Source organism: Macaca nemestrina, chromosome 3 (genome assembly GCF_043159975.1).
Source record: "Macaca nemestrina isolate mMacNem1 chromosome 3, mMacNem.hap1, whole genome shotgun sequence".
Classification (NCBI taxonomy): Eukaryota; Metazoa; Chordata; class Mammalia; order Primates; family Cercopithecidae; genus Macaca; species Macaca nemestrina.
Genome location: NC_092127.1, coordinates 13,534,284 through 13,553,433, shown reverse-complemented (window position 1 = coordinate 13,553,433; position 19,150 = coordinate 13,534,284). Strand labels below are relative to the sequence as shown.

The window sequence follows — 19,150 nt, the reverse complement described above, 5'->3', positions numbered from 1 at the left end:
CCACATGTCTGCTAATGCAGGGCATGCAAAATGCAGAGATGATGTATCTATCTGTGAGCTGGGAAGCCGACTTATCAAGAATGAAGTTCTTTTTATTGGTTCTCTATTCATGTGTGAAAATGCTTACAATAAGAACATATTTAGCAATGAGATCTAATTTTTAAAGATGCTCATTTAGAGAAATAAATAACTGCTTGTGTGTATGGACAGAACGGAAGATGTTTTAAAGGAAAATACCAGCATAAAGAAGTTTCCAGATGCAATGGAATTGCTGTGACATACAAGCTACATAGAGAGGAGTTCCCAAATGAGGAATGTCTTGGTCAACGTCTATGCCCCAGGATATCAGGATGTCAAGACATTCATGGTGACCTGCCAACACAAAGTAGAGGATTTTACTTAATGCCCATCCACCCCACACACCTCACCCCAGGCTTGCCCTGTGGTATCATTCACTGAAAGATCAACAGAGCACTGCAGGTTGCTAAAGAAACTTTCTCCCCTTGTCACTTAATCCCAGAACTAAGTTACCTTTACTGGCGGCCTCATGCGTGGGGGATGGAAGACAGGACTCCAGCTGGGCTTTGGCGCCATACTCCAGAAGCAGCTCTGCACAGCTTGGACTGCCTTGGGAGCATGCGTTGAATAACGGAGTCACGCCATCTATCGTGATTGCATTTACCTAAACCAAACCAAAATATCCAAAAATAAGATTCATAAGTCATACATGATTAACTAACTTAGTGATGCATTTTCAAAAGGTATGTGATTGGCTAACAGAAATACTTGGGAAAATGTACACAGTAAATATGACAAAGTATATTTTGCTTTTACGCATCAACAAGAAAAGCTGTAAAACAGACAGAAATATGATGTGGCAGAGAATTCATTGGAATGGGCATAAAACTAGTGGAAATAATGAAAAAAAATGCATGCTCAAATAGCAAATAAGATCTAATTCAATGATTAGATACTTTTCAGTAAGAATAAACATGAAGAAAAAAGTGTAATGATGATGAAGTTGTAATGAAGCCACATTGCTAGTTTAAAGTGGTAAAATTGGTAATTCTATTTCTGAGACTTTATTTAAGGAAAATCACCCAAAAGATGGGCAAACATTATAGACCTAAATATGTTCATCGACTGCTATTTAGAGTCATGAAAGCAGGAAATAACCTAGAGAATAGTCTATATTACGATGCAGCGTGCTACCCATTTATGCAATGATTGGAAATCCTTTTCAGAGTGCAATAAGAAGGCTAAGGAATTCGAGAGCTTTATTTTTATTCTGTTATTTTTGAAAATTACCGAGAATGAAGGGAGAAGTAAAATGAGAACTCTGTTGGATTCTCTCTGTCGGTAGATGTTGAATTATTAATGTTTTGAAAGGTACTTACATTAGCCCCTGCTTCCAGCAGAGTTCTGGCGCATGCCACGTGATCTCCGAGGCAGGCTTCGTGCAATGGGGTGACGTGGTCTAAGGTTACTGCATTTACATTATAACCCTAAATGTGACATAATTGTGAAAGGTGAGCAAAGAGTTATATACTTAAAAAATCACTAGAGAGTGATATATTTTAGAGATTAAAGAATCTCAGGCAAACCAGTTTCCAGTTTAGCAGGATAGGCCAGTTCAAATGCCATGAGGTCAATCCGTTGTCTGGACTCCTAGCCCTATCATTGTGGCACCATCATGCCTGGACCCAATAATGCCTTAAGTATTCGGTTCAATAGATTCCGGCACATTTTCTTTAAATGTTGCTTTCTTAATAGTTTTTGTCCTTATTTTGTGCTTTGTTTTGTAGAATTAAACACTCCTTTTTGTTTTGTAGAACTAAAGACTTTTTTTTTTTTTGAGATGGAGCCTCGCTCTGTCGCCCAGGCTGGAGTGCAGTGGCGCGATCTCGGCTCACTGCAACCTCAGCCTCCCAAGTTCACGCCATTCTCCTGCCACAGTCTCCCGAGTAGCTGGGACTACAGGTGTCCGCCACCGCGCCCGGCTAATTTTTTTGTATTTTCAGTAGAGATGGGGTTTCACCATGTCAGCCAGGATGGTCTCTATCTCCTGATCTCGTGATCCACCCGCCTCAGCCTCCCAAAGTACTGGGATTACAGGCGTGAGCCACCACACCCGGCTGACTTGTTTTGATTGAGGCTATAAAATTACCGGTCAGTCAAGAGTGGGAGAAAAATACTCTATACTATAGTAAACAGTTTTGTGAATTTTTGTCCCTAAATAGGTATGATGAAGTTGTGTGCTGGTGGTTAAGAACTCTGACTACAAAATCAATTAGACTTGGGTTTGAAGCGCGGCTCCATCATGAATAGCTTTAATTTGGACAAATACCCTAACCTCTAAATTTGAAGATTATCATGAAAATTAAATGAGATGATGCATGTAAAGCAATTATTATTATAATGCCCAGCGTATGAAAACATTATTTTATTGCAATTATTCAATCAAAACTAAGGAAACACTTTTTCACTGTATTCCAATCAAACTCAGAATATCACACTGAAATAATTAAATACTATTAGGATGTGAGATTGTTTACCTTCTTGATATCTTTGGTATTTCATTGTCTGTTGACAAGCATACTAAGTACTGTAACAGGAAGAACCTCAAAGCCAAATCCTCATAACATACTACAGATCACCAAGATCTGTAACACCAATATAGACATGAAGAATTTTTTTTTTTTTTTTTTTTTTTTCTGAGACGGAGTCTTGCTGTGTCTCCCAGGCTGGAGTGCAGTGGCGTGATCTCGGCTCACTGCAAACTCCGCCTCCCGGGTTCACGCCATTCTCCCGCCTCAGCCTCCCAAGTAGCTGAGACTACAGGCGCCCGCCACCACGCCCGGCTAGTTTTTTGTATTTTTAGTAGAGACGGGGTTTCACCATGTTAGCCAGGATGGTCTCGATCTCCTGACCTCGTGATCCACCCGCCTCGGCCTCCCAAAGTGCTGGGATTACAGGCTTGAGCCACCGCGCCCGGCCTGACATGAAGAATTTTTAAATGAAGGCAAGAAAACATAATCCTTTCAAAGATTTCGAGTTGGCTAGCCAGCAGTTAGACTTGGGAAGCTAATCCCACACGGCCACACACTAGAGGCACCGGATGGCAGAAGCACCTGAGAAGGCTGAGACTCCCTTTCGCATCAGGCTCTGGGGACAGCGTCTCGTGATTCTTGGCTGAACTGTCTGTGGATTAGAGACACACACTGAAAAATATCCTAAGACAGCTCTTCTTCAAAGAACTGCATGGCCCTTTCTGAGGAATTACCCTTCAGAAATTGTTGACCCCTTTTCAGTGTTTATTTTCCTCCCATCAAGTGATGAACAAAACAAAATAGTCATATGGTTATGACAGAACTGGAAGACCCTAAGGAAGTGTCTCACTCTACAGATGAGAAAAGGAGTCTCAGGCAGGTTGTGGTTCACTTCAAGTGCCAGCCTAGGATCCAGGTCTTGAGACCCAGGCAGTGCTGTTTAAATTGGGCAACACGACCTTTCCCCTTTTCCTTCTTCGTAGTCATCTGAGAATGTTCTTTCTCCTTGAGACTGGGAAACACGAGCACATGACTTCCAGATCTGGGTGTGCATTTGATTTTTTTTTTTTTTTTTGAGATGGAGTCTCACTTGCTCTGTCGCCCAAGCTAGAGTACTCTGGCATGAACTTGGCTCACTGCAACCTCTGCCTCCTGGGTCCAATTGATTCTCCTGTCTCAGCCTCCCAAGTAGCTGGGATTACAGGCCCTAGCCACCATGCCCGGCTCATTTTTGCAGTTTTAGTAGAGATGGGGTTTCACCATGTTGGTCAGGCTGGTCTCGAACTCCTGACCTCAGGTGATCCACCTGCCTCCGCCTCCCAAAGTTCTGGAATTACAGGCATGAGCCACCGTGCCCAGCCTGGTTGTGCATTTGAAATACATCAGAAGCTTTCAACAACAACAAAAAAATACCCAAGCCAGAGTGGTTTTCTCAATAAGGATTTGTGTTTTTCATTTTTCCTCTGGTGAGTCTGCTGAGCAGGCAAGTATAGAAATGGTTGTCCTGTAGTTTTGTTAGGCAATTCCCCAGAGCATATCACAGATTACCATAAAGTAAACAAGATTGCTTTGGCATCTGATCTGATGACTTCTTTTTGGATATTTTATTACTGAACTAAGTCTGTAATTAGCTGTACAATTGTGCAGAGTTAAGCATATTTAGAAAGCTTAATCAATAACACATAAATCCAATCATTACTTCCTTAAATGTCTATCGATGAACAAATATGCTGTCTGGGAAATTTAAAATACTAAGACATACAATTATATCAAAATATTTATAAAAGAAGTTTCAAAGATAAGTGAGAAACTATTGACTTCTCCGACATGAGTTAAAATAAAAGAGCAGAAGTAAAAATCAAGTAGTTTTATTATATTTGGATTGATTTATTTTGACCATGTTCTATGCACATGGAAAGGGGGTATATTTTAAACTATTTGTAATATATTACCTGTGATAATAATGTTCTCAGAGCAAGAAGGCGACCTTGACTTGCGGCTTCATGTAGTGGTGATCGATCTGCCCAGGAACCTGTCAAAAAAAAAAAAAAAAAAAAATAGAAAACAAAAATCTGTGAGTCAAAGTGATTACTAGTAGATACAATCAATTCCAAGGTCACATAAATTATTCACACGCAGTTCTCAACAGGGTGACCCAGATACTTATACTGTATATTAGGAAATTTGACTTTTATTGCAGGAACCAGATAGGCAGTTCCCAACATGAGCCACGATGCATGCTCTGAAATTGACCCACCCTAGACTTACTGTGCCTTTTTTTATTTTTTTTTTATTTTTGTTTATAGATGGAATCTCACTCTGTTGCCCAGGCTAGAGTGCAGTGGCATGATCTCAGCTCAGTACAACCTCTGTCTCCCAGGTCAAGAGATTATCCCGCCTCAGTCTCTTGCATAGCCGGGACTACAGGCGCACACCACCACGCCTGGATCAGTTTTGTATTTTTAGTAGAGACAGGGTTTCACCATGTTGGCCAGGCTAGTCTTGAACTCCTGACCTCAAGGGATCCACCTGCCTCGGTCTCCCAAAGTGCTGGGATTATAGGCGTGAGCCACCGCGCCCGGCTTACTATGCCTTTTGAATTATCTGCACTCACTATTACCCCTAGTGAACCACTAGTAACATTTTTCTTCCTGACTTTATGCTTGGCTGGCCTAGAGGTCTTAGTTCCAGAGGGAGGAATGCTGCCGCCCAGAGATACAACAATGATTCCATTGCCATGGAAGCTCAGAATGAGCTCCTCCCGCCTCTGAGTCAAGGCAAAGAAGGGAGTTATGGTGTTGACTGGGGTGACAGATCCAGACTTCCATGGGGAAACTGGACTAGTACCCCACAATGGAGCTAAGGAAGAGTATGTCCAGAGTATAGGAGATCCTTTAGGGCATCTCTTAGTATTATCATGCCCTGTGAATAAGATCAAAGGAAAATCACAACACCCAATCCAGGCAGGACTATGAATGGCGCAGCAGGAATGAAGGTTTGGGTCATCTTGCCAGATAAAGAAGTATGACCAGCAAGGATGCTTGCTGAAGGCAAAGGGGTTACATAATGGGTAGTAGAAGAAGGTAGTTGTAAACACCAGCTATGATCACGTGACAAGTGACAGACATGAGAACTATAATTGTCATAAGTACTTTCTCCCTATTTTGTTAAGAATATGTTAACATATATTAAGCAAATTTATCTTTATTTTCATTCCCTTTTTATTCCTTTATAGGTAGCATAAGATGTACTGATTTTTTAAATCGTGAGATATCAGGAAAGGAGTAAACATCATCCCAGAACTTTACCTCTTCTTCTGGAGAAGGGATTAGTGCGTTTTCTGTTATTGTCAGGATAGTAATATTATATCTGGTGGAACCATTACCTTGTTGTTGCATTTGTTTTGGAGATTATGTGGCTTAAGAAGATGCATGTAGGAGCCACGTTGACAAGGGGTGGATTAGTGATGGTAAATTTCAGATGTCAACTTGACTGAATTAAAGAACACCTAGAGAATGGGCAAAGTACTCCTTATGAGTGTGTCTGTGAGGGTGTTTCCAGAGGAGATTGTCTTGTGAGTAGGTGGCTGAGTGGAGAAGAGCTTCTTGCAGTATGGATGGGCACTATCATATGGTTGGTGGCCTGGAAAGAACGAAAAAACTCTCCTGGTGTTGGGACACTCTCTTCCTCCGGCCCTTGGACATCAGAACTCCAGGCTTTCTCTGACCTTGAGATTCCCAGGACTTCAGTGGTCCCCTGGGTTCTCAAGCCTGTGGCCTCTAACAGAGAATTACATTGGCTTTCCTGGTTCTGAGGCTTTGGTACTTGGACTGAGCCATGCTACCACATTCCAGGGTCTCCAGCTTACAGACAGCCTGTCGCCAGACTTATCAGCCTCCAGTCATGTGAGCCCATTCCCCTAATAAATCTCCTCTCATTTATCTACATCTTTCTCTGTCTGTCTGTCTGTCTGTCTGTCTATCTATCTATCTATCTATCTATCTATCTATCTATCTATCTATCTATCTATCTATCTATCTATCTATCTATCTCTATCACCTATTTGTTCCATCTCTCTGGATAACCCTGACTAATACACCTAACAGAGAAGAGGAGAATTAGGGTCACCAGATCAGCCACAAAAAAGTTCTTTTCATGGTTTTTCACAATGAACCCCTCCTCTCAATTTTGTTTTGTCCTTTTAGCAGGAATAGCAGCTTGAATGCCCACCTCACCACACTCCCAGCTCCTTCTACTATATCCTGTGGTCCCCCCACCTCAGCTTGCCCAGACTCTGCGGTGTAGGGGCTGCAACATGTTGCCATGGAGGGCAAGTAGCTGAGCCCCATGTCTGAAGTGAAGCATGAGCACTGCTTCTGCACCCAAGCTCTCCTGAGTGATTCTCAACAGTGTCCTAGTGGTTAAGCATTCTATTGCCTGTTGCTACAAAATGGGTATCATCATTGTGATAAGGAAAGACCTCCAAGGCAGCTCATTATCTCCCCTGCAGTAAAATCACTCTGCATAAACCAAAAGGCAAAACAAAGAAGACAATGCATGGTCATGCCAGTCAGGCCTAGGAGCATCAGCTCTGGAGTTAGACCATACGACTCTCTAAATCATTACATTTCATCTAGATTTCATTTCCTCAAGTTGAAGATGGAAATAATAATTGTATATACCTCAAGGAGATATGAGAAACTAAATCAGATAATATACATTGCACTTAGACTAGCATATGCACATAGTAAACACCATTCAACATTACCTGCTATTACCATTACTTGTAAGTCAACATAGAGAAGAGAAACTATGCCTCCTCTCCCGTAGGATTTGTATTTCTGAGAAAATTCTGTAATATTACCAGACACAAAGGGATTGATAACTGGTAAATGACTTCTGCCCTCTGCACCAGGCTGGAGTAACAATCTTAACATTGAGAAAAACCAACTTATTTAATGATAACCTGATTGCCTAAATAAAAGCAGAGAATGCTTGCACAGTCCTCACCATACACCAGGTCCTGCCCTGGTTGCTGGGCATAAATTTACTTGTTTTATCCTCACCCTGATCCTTTGAGGTGGGCGCTATTATCATCTCTGTTTTCCAGGTGAAGAAACTGTGACACGCAGAAGTTAAATAACTTGCCTAAGGTCACACAGCTAGAAAGGGGTGGATGTAAAATTGAAACTGCAGCCTCCTACCTGCAGTGACAATACTTTTCACTTGTTGAGAGATAGTGATCCTATCTCTCAATACACACACACTCTTATGCACAGAGTATGTGAAACATTTTAGCCAATGGTAACAGCATACATCTCTCTGAGACATTTTGTTCCTGTCATTGATTTCATTACTATATTTTTCCTTCTAACACCCCCTCCAAAATAAAACCCTTCAATCTAAATAGAAGTTTTATTTCATTGTATTCTTAGCAAACGTAGGCTGTTGCTTGACAAGATAAAGTTTACTGAAACAAGATACCATAGCAATAGTACAGGAATGTTGTAATCCATGCTAAATTGTAAGTAAACAAATTAGGGAGGCAAAGGCTCACTTTGATTCTAAGTTTTAGCAAGATCTTTTTAATTTAGTGGGTTGAAAATTAAAAGTACTTTTCTCATTCTTGGGTTCTGTTTCTTAGATAGTCAGGGAATTTCTATTGTCTACACAGTCTTTAGTAATCATCTCTTATTATTTTAAAATATAATCTGTTTCATTCTGATTCCTTTTCAGCAAATTTATTCTACTCCCTGATTTCAATAGAAAAAAAGACAATGACAATTAAGTCTTATCACGTATTTATAAGAAGAAAAGCAATTCCTGGAGTATGTCCCTGAAATGATAGAACTCCCAGCCAGTTTCTTGCATTGGTGTTTATCCTGAATTACAGAATAACAATAATTGAGGTTTACAATTAAAGATGTTACAACTCCCAAAAGAAGACTAATGTATACTTTCTCTCTCAATAACAGATATAAGTTTCCATCTAGTGTTATTTCTCACTTATCTAGAAAAGTTAGTAAGCCAGACACATAATTCTTTTGAGTTTTCATTTGCAACAAGTTACTGTGATTAGCCATACTGTGTATTACTTCTTTCTACTGTGTGACAGCTGTATTCTATATTCAAGGCAGAACTGCAATAATGCACACCAATAAATATTTTTTGGTAGGCCAAAAATTGGTGGCAAAGTAATAACTTATACGAAATTGGAACATTATATTATCATTAGGTAAAATGCAAACGTCATCATCACAAATAATGTTCTTTTGGGGAAAGCATTTTGCCAGTTCCAGCTTCTAAGATGAAATCTGATGCTTTAAAAATCGTAGGCCTCTGTTTGTATCATCATTAAACAACATGATTGCAGAACGAAATTCTGCAGAGCTTCAGAACATATATCAATTTTTTGTGAATACTTAAATATTTAAGAAAATATGAAAATTATAATACTAACTTTGCAAATAGATTGCATATGTGAAGCCACTTTGTTCAGTTTAATCAGCAAAGCAATAATAAATCCATAAAAATTTTAGTAATCAATGCCTAAATGTGTTTAGATTTAAATAATCACTCATAATATTTATAATGATCAGTTTCTCTCTTGTATAATAGTATATTTAATTATCCTTAATTTATCTCTTAAACACAGGTGGTGAATTATATGGTGTCGACCCATTATCCCTGCCTATTTTTCCACTGTCACTAGCTAACAGGACAATTAACCAGATGTTGTTGGGAATGGTAAAGGCCTAGAGACGTGGCCTTTGGGATTCATTCTGGAATCATTCCTTTCTAGTATATTACGATGGCCTTTAAGGGGAAGTAAAGCTAACAATATTTGTAGCTGAAGGGTACTTGATGTTTCTTCCAGCCAGCTCTTCTCCCTTGCATACTAATGTGTTTGTTCATCAAAATGATTGTATTAGTCTTCTGAACAATTTCAGCATTACTTGCTGGGATTGAGAGAGAGAGAGAGAGAGAGAGAGAGAGAGAGAAGGAAAGGATTATTTAGAAAGCAGGCCACATCAGGGACAAAATAAAGAAATGTCAGTCTCCAAATCCCATCCCCCAGTTTCCCCCCAGGCTGTCACTTAGCTTTCTGGCCCCACTGCCATTTTCTTTATCATCCAAACTTAAGTCCATCAAGATGAGGAGAGGAAAAGAAAAAAAAAAAAAACTGAAGCGAGATATTATGTATGTGCACTTGCTATTATTTCTATTAATAGGACCTCCTTTGGCATGAAAAAGTTGAATGTCATCGTCATCCTCAGAAACGAGTTTTGAATGTTGGATGAGGGAGCCCTTGGCCCATCTTGCAAGAACGAAGCACATGCTATCATTTCATGAACTGAGCTCTGCCCACCTGCAAAGGACCTTGCAATCTCTCACTGTTCCTTGAAGAAGGGGGATGGGAGTGGAGAGCAGAAGGAGAAGAAGAAAATAGAGAGTAGGAGGAAGTGAGAAATGGGATCAAGTGTAGGAAAAAGGCTGCGGGGCTGGGCAGGCCTGGATTGGCACCCCAGCTTAGGACAGTAGCCTTTATAAAGTCATCTAACCTCCCTGAGGTTTTGTTTCCTCATCAAATGAGAAAAGCACAATCCATGAAGCAGGATTGAGGGAGGATTAGAAACGAGCATGTTAAGTGCCTGCTCTCTAAATGCACAATAAATAATAACTAGCATTATTGGCTAAACATAAGCTGGTAAATGGGGGAGATTTTAATATGAGTTTTAGGGAACAATATTTCCTCCCAAGATAGGGAAACTTAAGTAATAAATAACATCATTTATTGACTAAAATATTTTTCTGCACTGTCACCTTAATTAAATGACATAAAACAATTGAGTGATTTATAAATATATATAAGCCAACAACCAACAGCTGCTGTTACATTTTTTTCTTTCTGAAATGAGAAACAAAAAATGAAGCTGTATCAATCTATTACAGAAGTAATTTCTGGAACATGTATACCACTCAATGAAAACGAATCTTACTTGTTTTGAACTGTGTATTTATTTCCCTGTAATTTATTTTCTTATAATTCCTTAGAAGAATTTATGTAATTAATCTAATAACATATGAGAATCAAAGGTACTACAATGTATATCACCTTCCAATTTCTGTATGAACTAAGTTTTCACACCTTGTTTTTCCCCTTCAAAATCTGAAATTTAGTAACTACAGATTTCTATTCAAATATATTTAATATTAAATATCTTATCTTTCAATATCAATATGCTTTATATCAGAGAGATTTATGAGCCATCTCAAGACCAAACAAGATATAAATATCTTTATGTACAGCTACTTACTACTTTTATTATTGTGTTAGACTTTCATTGAGTGTCTAAGATAAAAGCAATGCAACCCTTACTTTAAAAAATGTGTAATTAAACTCTTTAGGATAAATTATTCAGTGTGAAATTGTTTTATAAAGTGTCTGTAACTTTCATCATGCTAATCAAATTCCTAGTTATTCTCTCTCTGTAGCTACACAGGAGGTGGCTCTGACTATATTTAGAAGCAACTCTTGTTCCCAGACATCTGGTATATAATTTACAGGGAGAGAGCCTGCCCTGTTTTGTAAACACCACATTGCTAGAGAAAAACACTCACGTTTTTATATCTATGCGATTTTGTAAGGTTTGATACCATACCTAAATCACCATCTCCCCATGGTACTTCACACCAGCCACTGTCGAGGTAAATCCGACTCATGCTTTTTTTTTTTTTTTTAATCAGCAAGAAAAGAAAAAATCACTTGTCATTTGCTAGTTCTGTTCGGCCATTTTAAGGAGCTCCGAGCTCCTTGTAATATGACCGTCAGCCTCCAAAAAGAAAAAAGCTGTTGAAAAGGTGATTTATTTTCAAAATTGCTTTTTCTTATTGATCACTCCTCTTTACTTGAGAAATTTCTGGTCCTAACTTACTTTTTCTCCTTACAACATGTGCCCTGAATTGAAATAAAAGCACTACAATTAGACCTCTGTCCATGGCCATGGAAAAACCGTATTATTATTAAAAATGTCTTTGTGGCCGGGGCCGATGGCTTATGCCTGTAATCCCAGCTGCTCTGGAGTCTGAGGCTGAAGGATCACTTGAGCCCAGGAGTTTGAGATCAGCCTGGGCAACATCGTGAGAGAACTTGTGTCTGCAAAAAAAAAAAAAGAAAAGTAAATTTAAAAAATTATCTGGGCACGGTGGTGTGTCCCTGTAAGTCCCAGCTACTAGGGAAGTCCTAAGATGAGAGGATTGCTAGAGCCTGAGTTTGAGGCTGCAGTGAGCTGTGTTCCTAATACTGCACTCCAGCTTGGGCAACAGAGTGAGACCTTGTCTCAAAATAAAACAAAACAAATAAACAAAAAAGCCTTTACCTGCTCCCAATCTTAGAACATCCCATCAGCAGAAGCAGGATGTGGACTCAATAGAGAGCAGGCTTAGCGATGGTGCAGAGTTTAGCCACACCCGCTCTTCCTCAGTGTTCTCAAAATAGGAAAATAAGGGAATTAATTATAAGGAGAGGGAATAAGCAATGACATTTTCATATAACATTTTCATTTCAGTAAAAAATGGCAATACCTTTTTTAGATCTCTTACTATACATTATATATATATATATATATATATATATATTTTTTTTTTTAGATGGAGTTTCGCTCCTGTCGCCCAGGCTGGAGTGCAATGGCGCAATCTTGGCTCACTGCAACCTTCAACTCCCGGGTTCCAGTGATTCCCCTGCCTCAGCCACACAAGTAGCTAGGATTACAGACATGCGCCACCACACCGGTCTAATTTTTGTATTTTTAGTAGAATGGGGGTTTCACCATGTTAGTCAGCCTGGTCTCAAACTCCTGACCTCAGATGATCTACCCACCTCGGCCTCCCAAAGTGCTGGAATTACAGGTGTGAGCCACCGAGCCCAGCCCCTGTAAAATATTAAACCAACAAGCGTCTTCACAATGGAGGTGGATTTACCATGAAGCCAGTGAAACCCCTAACCTGCACAGACTCCCCTTCTAAGACTCTGTCCCTAATTTCAAGTTACTTTTTTTAAAGGAGCCCCTAAAGTGTATACAGTATAAGCTTCAGACTGGACAACATCTAGCCCATCTCTGCTCACAAGTTTATAAGCAAATAAAAAATCACCAGGCATTTACTAGCCTTTATTGTATACTTTCAGACAACCACAGAGCCACAGAAATCCTTGAAACATGGTTTCAAGGGAAATAATGTCTGGCATTTCAATGCATTTCTAAAAGCCAACGTCTTTATCTTAAGACTAGCTATTCCTTTTTCACTTCTCTGTTGGTTTAACCAGTATTATCATTTCCCTCCATCACCTGGTAATAATCATACGGTCTCAAATTGAAGCACAATAATTTTCAAGCTACCAGTTTTCTCAGTTAACTATTACTGATCACTGGTGCCATGGATAGAGAGTGCTGGATTTAAGTATAAGATAGACCTGAGTTCAAATTCCAGCATAGATATTCACTAGTTATGTGACCTTTGGCAGTTAACATCTTGAAACTCAGTTTTCTCAACTGTAAAAACAAGGGTGATTCTGCCTACCTAATTGAATTGTAATGAATGTAAAGTACTTAGCACAGTACTAAATGCATTTGAAACATCACAAATACAGTCCAAATTTCATCTTAAACAATTACTTTCATATATCTTCCCTATCAGCTTTTAACTACATCTTCCAAACAGAAGGAAGGATAACTTATTTAAGATAATGATGCTTTATCTCATTTTATTCCTCTTGCCTATATATCCGTAGGAGATAAAAAGAGAGAATTGTCAAAATTTAGTAACAATTATTACATGCATATGGATTACTCTAATCTACATAGCTCCCACGCTGATCTTTCCCACAAATTTCAGTGCCACATGTTAAAATTTACTTCTGGGGATTCACCTAGACACTTTCCTGGCATCTCAATACATTTCTAAAAGCCAACACCTTTCTCTTACGATTAGCTATTCCTTTTTCATTTTTCTATTGGTTTAAACAGTGTTACCATTTCCCTCCATCACCTGGTAGTAATAATATGGTCTCAAATTTAAGCACAATAATTGTCAAGGAAACTCTATATCGAATGTTTCATATGCTTCTTCGAAAGGAGTCAGTTATATTTGACCCAGTGTTTTTTTCTGTTGTTGTTGTGGTTTCTTTCTCCACCTTGAGTCCTCACCATCCAAGCTCAGTCTTTGGATCTATCTACACTTACTCTTGAGGAGCTCCCTATTAGTGCCATGAACATAAATATTATCCACATGTTGATTACCCCAATTTTAGGTTTGGCTATTCAGCTTCTCCACTTGAATATATAAATAGGTAATTCAACTTAACATGTCCCAAACTGAACCCTTGATTCACTACTCCTAACGTCTCCTGATCCGCAAATGGTAACTCCACTCATCCAGGTGCTTCAAGGCCAAAACCCTTTGCATAATCCTTAGTTTCTATTTCTCTCGACCGCCAGGCCCACACCAGGAAGTCATTTTGCCTCTATCATTTAAATGTATCCAAACTTTGTATCTCAACCTCCACCACTATACCCTAGTCCAAGCCACCATTATTCTCATCTGATGTATTGCAAAAGTCTCCTAACTAGTCAGTGTGTTTCTGCCCATGCCCTTCCAGTAATCTTTACTAAACATGGGAGCCAAAGCAATCCTTTGGAAGCTAGAAAGAATCCAATGGCTTCCCTTCTCACCTGGAATAAAATCCAAAGCCTTTGTCATGACCTATGAACTCTCCAGGCTCTGATCTCGGGTTCTACGCACTTTTTCCTAGGCCCGTCATCCTCATCCAGCCATACTGGCCTCCTTGCTTTTCCTTACACAACCTTCTGTTTGCTCTTTCTGAAGTACTCCTTTCTGAGACACACATCACTTGTTCTCTGACTTTAGTGCTCCCTGAAATATCACCTTATCAGACAGGCCTTCTTGACAACCTTCTATTAAAAAGTCCTCCCTGTTCCTTCCCTAACATTCATTCTTTGTCTCCTTTCCCTGCTCTACTTTTCTTCTCAGCACTTATCACTAGAATGTTAGACCTTAGAAAGCGAGATTCAATTGATTTCATTCATTACCATACCCTCGATACCTAGCACATGAGTGAATGTTGCATGAATGATTGCTCAGAGTCACACGATCACACCCAAATTCATTAGAACCTTGTCTGAGCGGCCATATGGAGCTTTGTAATGAGGTTAAAATCAAGGGCTGTGAAAGGAGGCATATCTGAATTGGACTCCTGACTCTATCACATATTGGCTAACTCCGTTTCTTGACATTGCTAAGTTTCAGTTTCCTCATCTATAAAATGGGGGCAATCGTATTACATATTCTAGTGTTCTGAGGGTTACATGGACATGAGAAGTGTCTAACACAGTGTGTTCTTAAGAAAGTCAATGTTATTATTTCCATTGCATTAGGACACAGGGCAATTAAATGACTTGCCCCAAGTTATAAACAATAACTGACAAAGCCAGGAAGCAAACTTGATTCTTTTGAACGTCCAGTTGAAATTTTAGGGTACAATATTCTTTTCAACCCTAGAACTCATAGGGCACTTGGTGGACTGTTAATCCACAAAGAGTCCATCATAAATATAACTAACTGACTACACAAGTGGAGAGTTATTTCAATAAAAGGAAGAACTGTGGAATTGTGTTTTCTATATTTTCATATAATAATATGTATATTTGAAATAATAGCAAAACACAGCAATACAGTACTATTAGCTGTAATGCCATATTGACTATAAAAGTTGTACATTAAATAAATGAAATTTAAAATACACAAGAAATCATAATGCTTGTTTCTAAATACAACCATTACAAACATTTTAGGTTGTATCTTTCCAACTTTTTTCTAAAAACACACATTTTTTAATCAAGATACAATCATACTGTTCATAATGTTTTTAACCGATTTGTTTCATTTAAGATATCTCATGGTCATTGTTCTATGTGAAAAAATATAGTTCTACCACAAGTGATTACGATAGATTGATATGTATTTAATCATATAGCTAGAGCATTATGTACGTATTTATTTAATACAATACATCTATCAAATGATGTTTAGGTGGCTTTTAGTTTTGGGAAATCAAACATTATTACTTATCTTTGTGAATAATTATCTGCTTAGGGTAAATTCCTAAAATTTTGACACATGCCATCAAATTACCTCCAGCAAGACTGATCCTATTTACATTCTCATTAATAGCACTGAGAAAATGTAAAGCTAAATCTAGTGAAAGTTTGCTAAGACTTGTCTTTTTTCTCCTTTTAAATCAAAGCATGGGGGCATTTTTTTCATTACATTTTTTTTTCTTCTTTTTTTAAGAGACAGAATCTTGCTCTGTCATCCAGACTGCATGGCAGTGATGTGATCAAGGCTCACTGCAGCCTTCAAATCAGGCTCAAGCAATCCTCCTGCCTCAGCCTTCCGAGTCACTGGAATAACAGGTATGTGCCACTGGGCCTGGCTCTATATTTTCAGTATATTTAAGCCATGTCAAAGAAAATTGTATACAAAATTAGATTTTTAACATAAAATAATAGCTTATTTTCAACTTCCTTTAGAGTCTCTATCTGCATTGAAGATATGTGAGATTCATCCAGGTGAATTAGTTTGCTTAATTCTTTTTTTAATTTTTGCCATTGCCACAGTTCTATTATCTTGCTAATGCCTGTGATTTAGTGCATTGTTAGGTAATTTACCCTTCATTTAAGAAATGACGGGATTGTCTTTATTTCTGTAATAATTGCATTCCTTCTGGACTTTAAGGACCATGAAATGATGAGACTGTTTATTGCTGCTCTCCGCCTCTAGCATAGTGCCTAGCACACAGTCAGCACTGGAGAGGCATTTGTTGGATTGTTGAATTGTCTTCTTTGTAGTCAACCACTTTTTTCCTTGCTGGTATATTTCTCAATTTTGTTGTTAATTATGTTTTTAAAAAGTAACAAAAAGGAAATGTGTATTGGGGTGGGGAGTAGGGATCCAGTTGCTTTCTCAATGTTTGAAATTATAGTGTTTTAATTTATTTGAAAATATGCTTTGTATGTTTGAAAAACATAATCATTTATAATAACATTCTTCGAGCTCTAGCTATTACATAGTAAATATAACTCTTACAATCTTGGGGGGCAGGAGTCATTTTATCTTGAATCTGCATTTTCAACACTTAAATCAATCACCTATCATACTGGTGTTCTACTGAAACTTATGCAAATGTATGCATATTCCTTTTTAAAAATAATTCCTCCTATTTGGTGCTGGGCTCATTCTCCTTTATATCTTTCATATTTTTCTATCATTATAATTAATGACTTCATGTCGGAACACTTTAAGGAAGTTGCTCTATTCATTTACTTGCCTAAATCATCCTCCTACTTGATGTCTAATTTACATGATTTAAAATTTCCAAATTGCCTGTAAACAGTCTTTTCCTGCTTAATAGCATCTTTCCTTGTTTCCACACCAACTTAGAAACACCTGCTGAAACAGAAAGGTAAACAAGCCAGAGGCTAAGAGTTTGCAGTCGTGTTTAATATACAGTCATAAAAATGAGGCAGCCGATGCAGTTTCCATACACGAAAAGGCGAGAATACAGAGCAGTCCTTTGCCATGCCATACATGTACATTTCAATCCACATTCTGAAAAGCACCCACAGTTTAAAGTTAGTATTTGCAAAACAGGCCAATATGGTTTATTTCAGGACACCGACAGATTTGAAATGGCTGCCATACTAACCTTGACTGGTCAGAATACCCCAGCTAGCTTTTCGTTTAGAAGAACATTCCTCTCTACTCACTAGCCTTCTTTTCGTGAGGACCTGCTTAATGTAGTTCATTTCAACAGCAATATCTGCGGACATAGTTTGGTTGACGTTTTTTGTCTGTGACAGCCAGGTGTCATAACTGCAAGTGTTCTAGCAAGAGGAAATATCAGTGTCTGGATTTCTAACTATTTTTTCCTTCCCTTCAGACTTTCACAGAGGTTCCTGTGTGCTAACCTGAGAATGTCTTCAAAATTGAACTCTATTCATAAGCACTTGGAGCAGGGCTGGTAGGTGCAATGTGGGGGATGGGCCAGAAATGCTGGAGCATTTTCTATTTTTAAAGCAGAGACATGCTGCAGCCGGAAGTCTTTAACTGTTTGTGTGATATAGAAAGTAAAAAGTGAGTATAATTGCTTTTCCTAGTCGAAACAGGATAGAAATTAGTTCTATCGTTAAAAGATAAAAGCCTATTTAAATAACCTACAAATCAATCAAATGTAAAATTGCCTGTTGATAATGACTGCAGACAGAATATTGCAGTCAGAAAGTTCAGGAGTGATCAGTGACTAGGTTAGCCTTTCTCCTTCATCCTCACATGCAAGTATGAGATGTGCATTAGGGCTGATGTGCATTAGGGCTGGGCACGGTGGCTCACGCCTGTAATCCCAGCACTTTGGGAAGTCGAGGCAGGCAGAGCACCTGAGGTCAGGGGTTAGAGACCAGCCTGGCCAACGTGGTGAAACCCCGTCTCTACTAAAAATACAAAAATTAGCTGGACTTGGGGATAGGGCGCCTGTAGTCCCAGCTACTCGGAAGGCTGAGGCAGGAGAATCACTTGAACCTGGGAGGCAGAGATCGCGCCACTGCACTGCAGCCTGAGTGACAGAGGGAGACTCTGTCTCAAAAAAAATAAATAAAATAAAAAACGCGTTACGGTCAGCTGGTAGCCAGCTCATGTTTTCATTTTGCAAGGATCTAAGTTTAGAATTGGCTTCAGTACAAAATCACAGTCCTCTTATTTATATAGGCACAGCTCACTATTGTGATTTTTCTAGAGGTCATTTCTAAATCAAAAGACGTCAGCAGTCAATTTAAATACAGCTGAGATTGTTCACCCTAAAAGGCAGAGGAAAGGGTAGTTGGCAAGATGAGAGGAAAAACCAAACATGTGCCTGGTATTTTTTGCTGGCCTATAAAGTTGAAAAAGGCACACAGTCTATGATGGAATCAAGAGCAGTGACCGAACTATGATAGGACTCCAAGGATTAAGTGAGCTGGTGATCACATTACAGAGTATTAACATACTGAAGTCTGTCTTGCTGAAATATGGTGACAGATTCTGTTATCTGTCTTTTTTCATCAGCATTTTTAAGGCTCTACCTTCTTCTGGTATATAAAAGGAAAAAGAATTACTGGGGATATTGTCTTCATGTAACAAGCAAGAGAAAAAAATTATGACGATAATTCTTTCCTAGGTACTAACCTATTGACATTTGCTGCCATATTACATTGCCAATGTTTACCTCAAGTTATCACTAATGAATACCATGCATATCTTTTCCTTATCTTGAATTAAGTTCTAATCCTACCAGCTGTTTGTGTGACCTGGGGCAAGTAGCTTAATGACACCAAAGTTTCCTTCTCTATAAAATGAGGAGCTTGGATGTGACCAGATTCTATGACTAACACACAAAGGGTAAGAGAGTGCGTGAGCTGTAGACATATTATATGACCACAGAAGAGGCCAGATACTCCCAATGAAACTGAAACTCAGAGCCAGCTTGGGCCAGG

At 38.8% G+C, this 19,150-nt stretch overlaps 1 protein-coding gene across 8 annotated transcripts in view; it reads right to left on the bottom strand.

Annotated features, from left to right (window-relative positions):
- LOC105466638 (ankyrin repeat and SOCS box containing 5) overlaps positions 1–19,150 on the bottom strand; it is a 67,095-nt gene that overhangs the window by 5,804 nt on the left and 42,141 nt on the right. For 6 of the 8 annotated variants that reach the window (XM_071092804.1, XM_011715702.3, XM_011715701.3 and 3 more), the window contains 4 exons: positions 4,502–4,581; positions 1,398–1,505; positions 532–682; positions 238–372 (listed from right to left, as the gene is read on the bottom strand). In XM_071092804.1, coding sequence (XP_070948905.1) covers positions 238–372; positions 532–682; positions 1,398–1,505; positions 4,502–4,581 — 474 coding nt within the window. Of the gene's footprint in view, positions 1–237; positions 373–531; positions 683–1,397; positions 1,506–4,501; positions 4,582–11,212; positions 11,707–17,331; positions 17,577–19,150 lie in introns of those variants that run through there. The other 2 variants (XM_071092807.1, XM_011715703.2) reach the window with 2 other exon arrangements.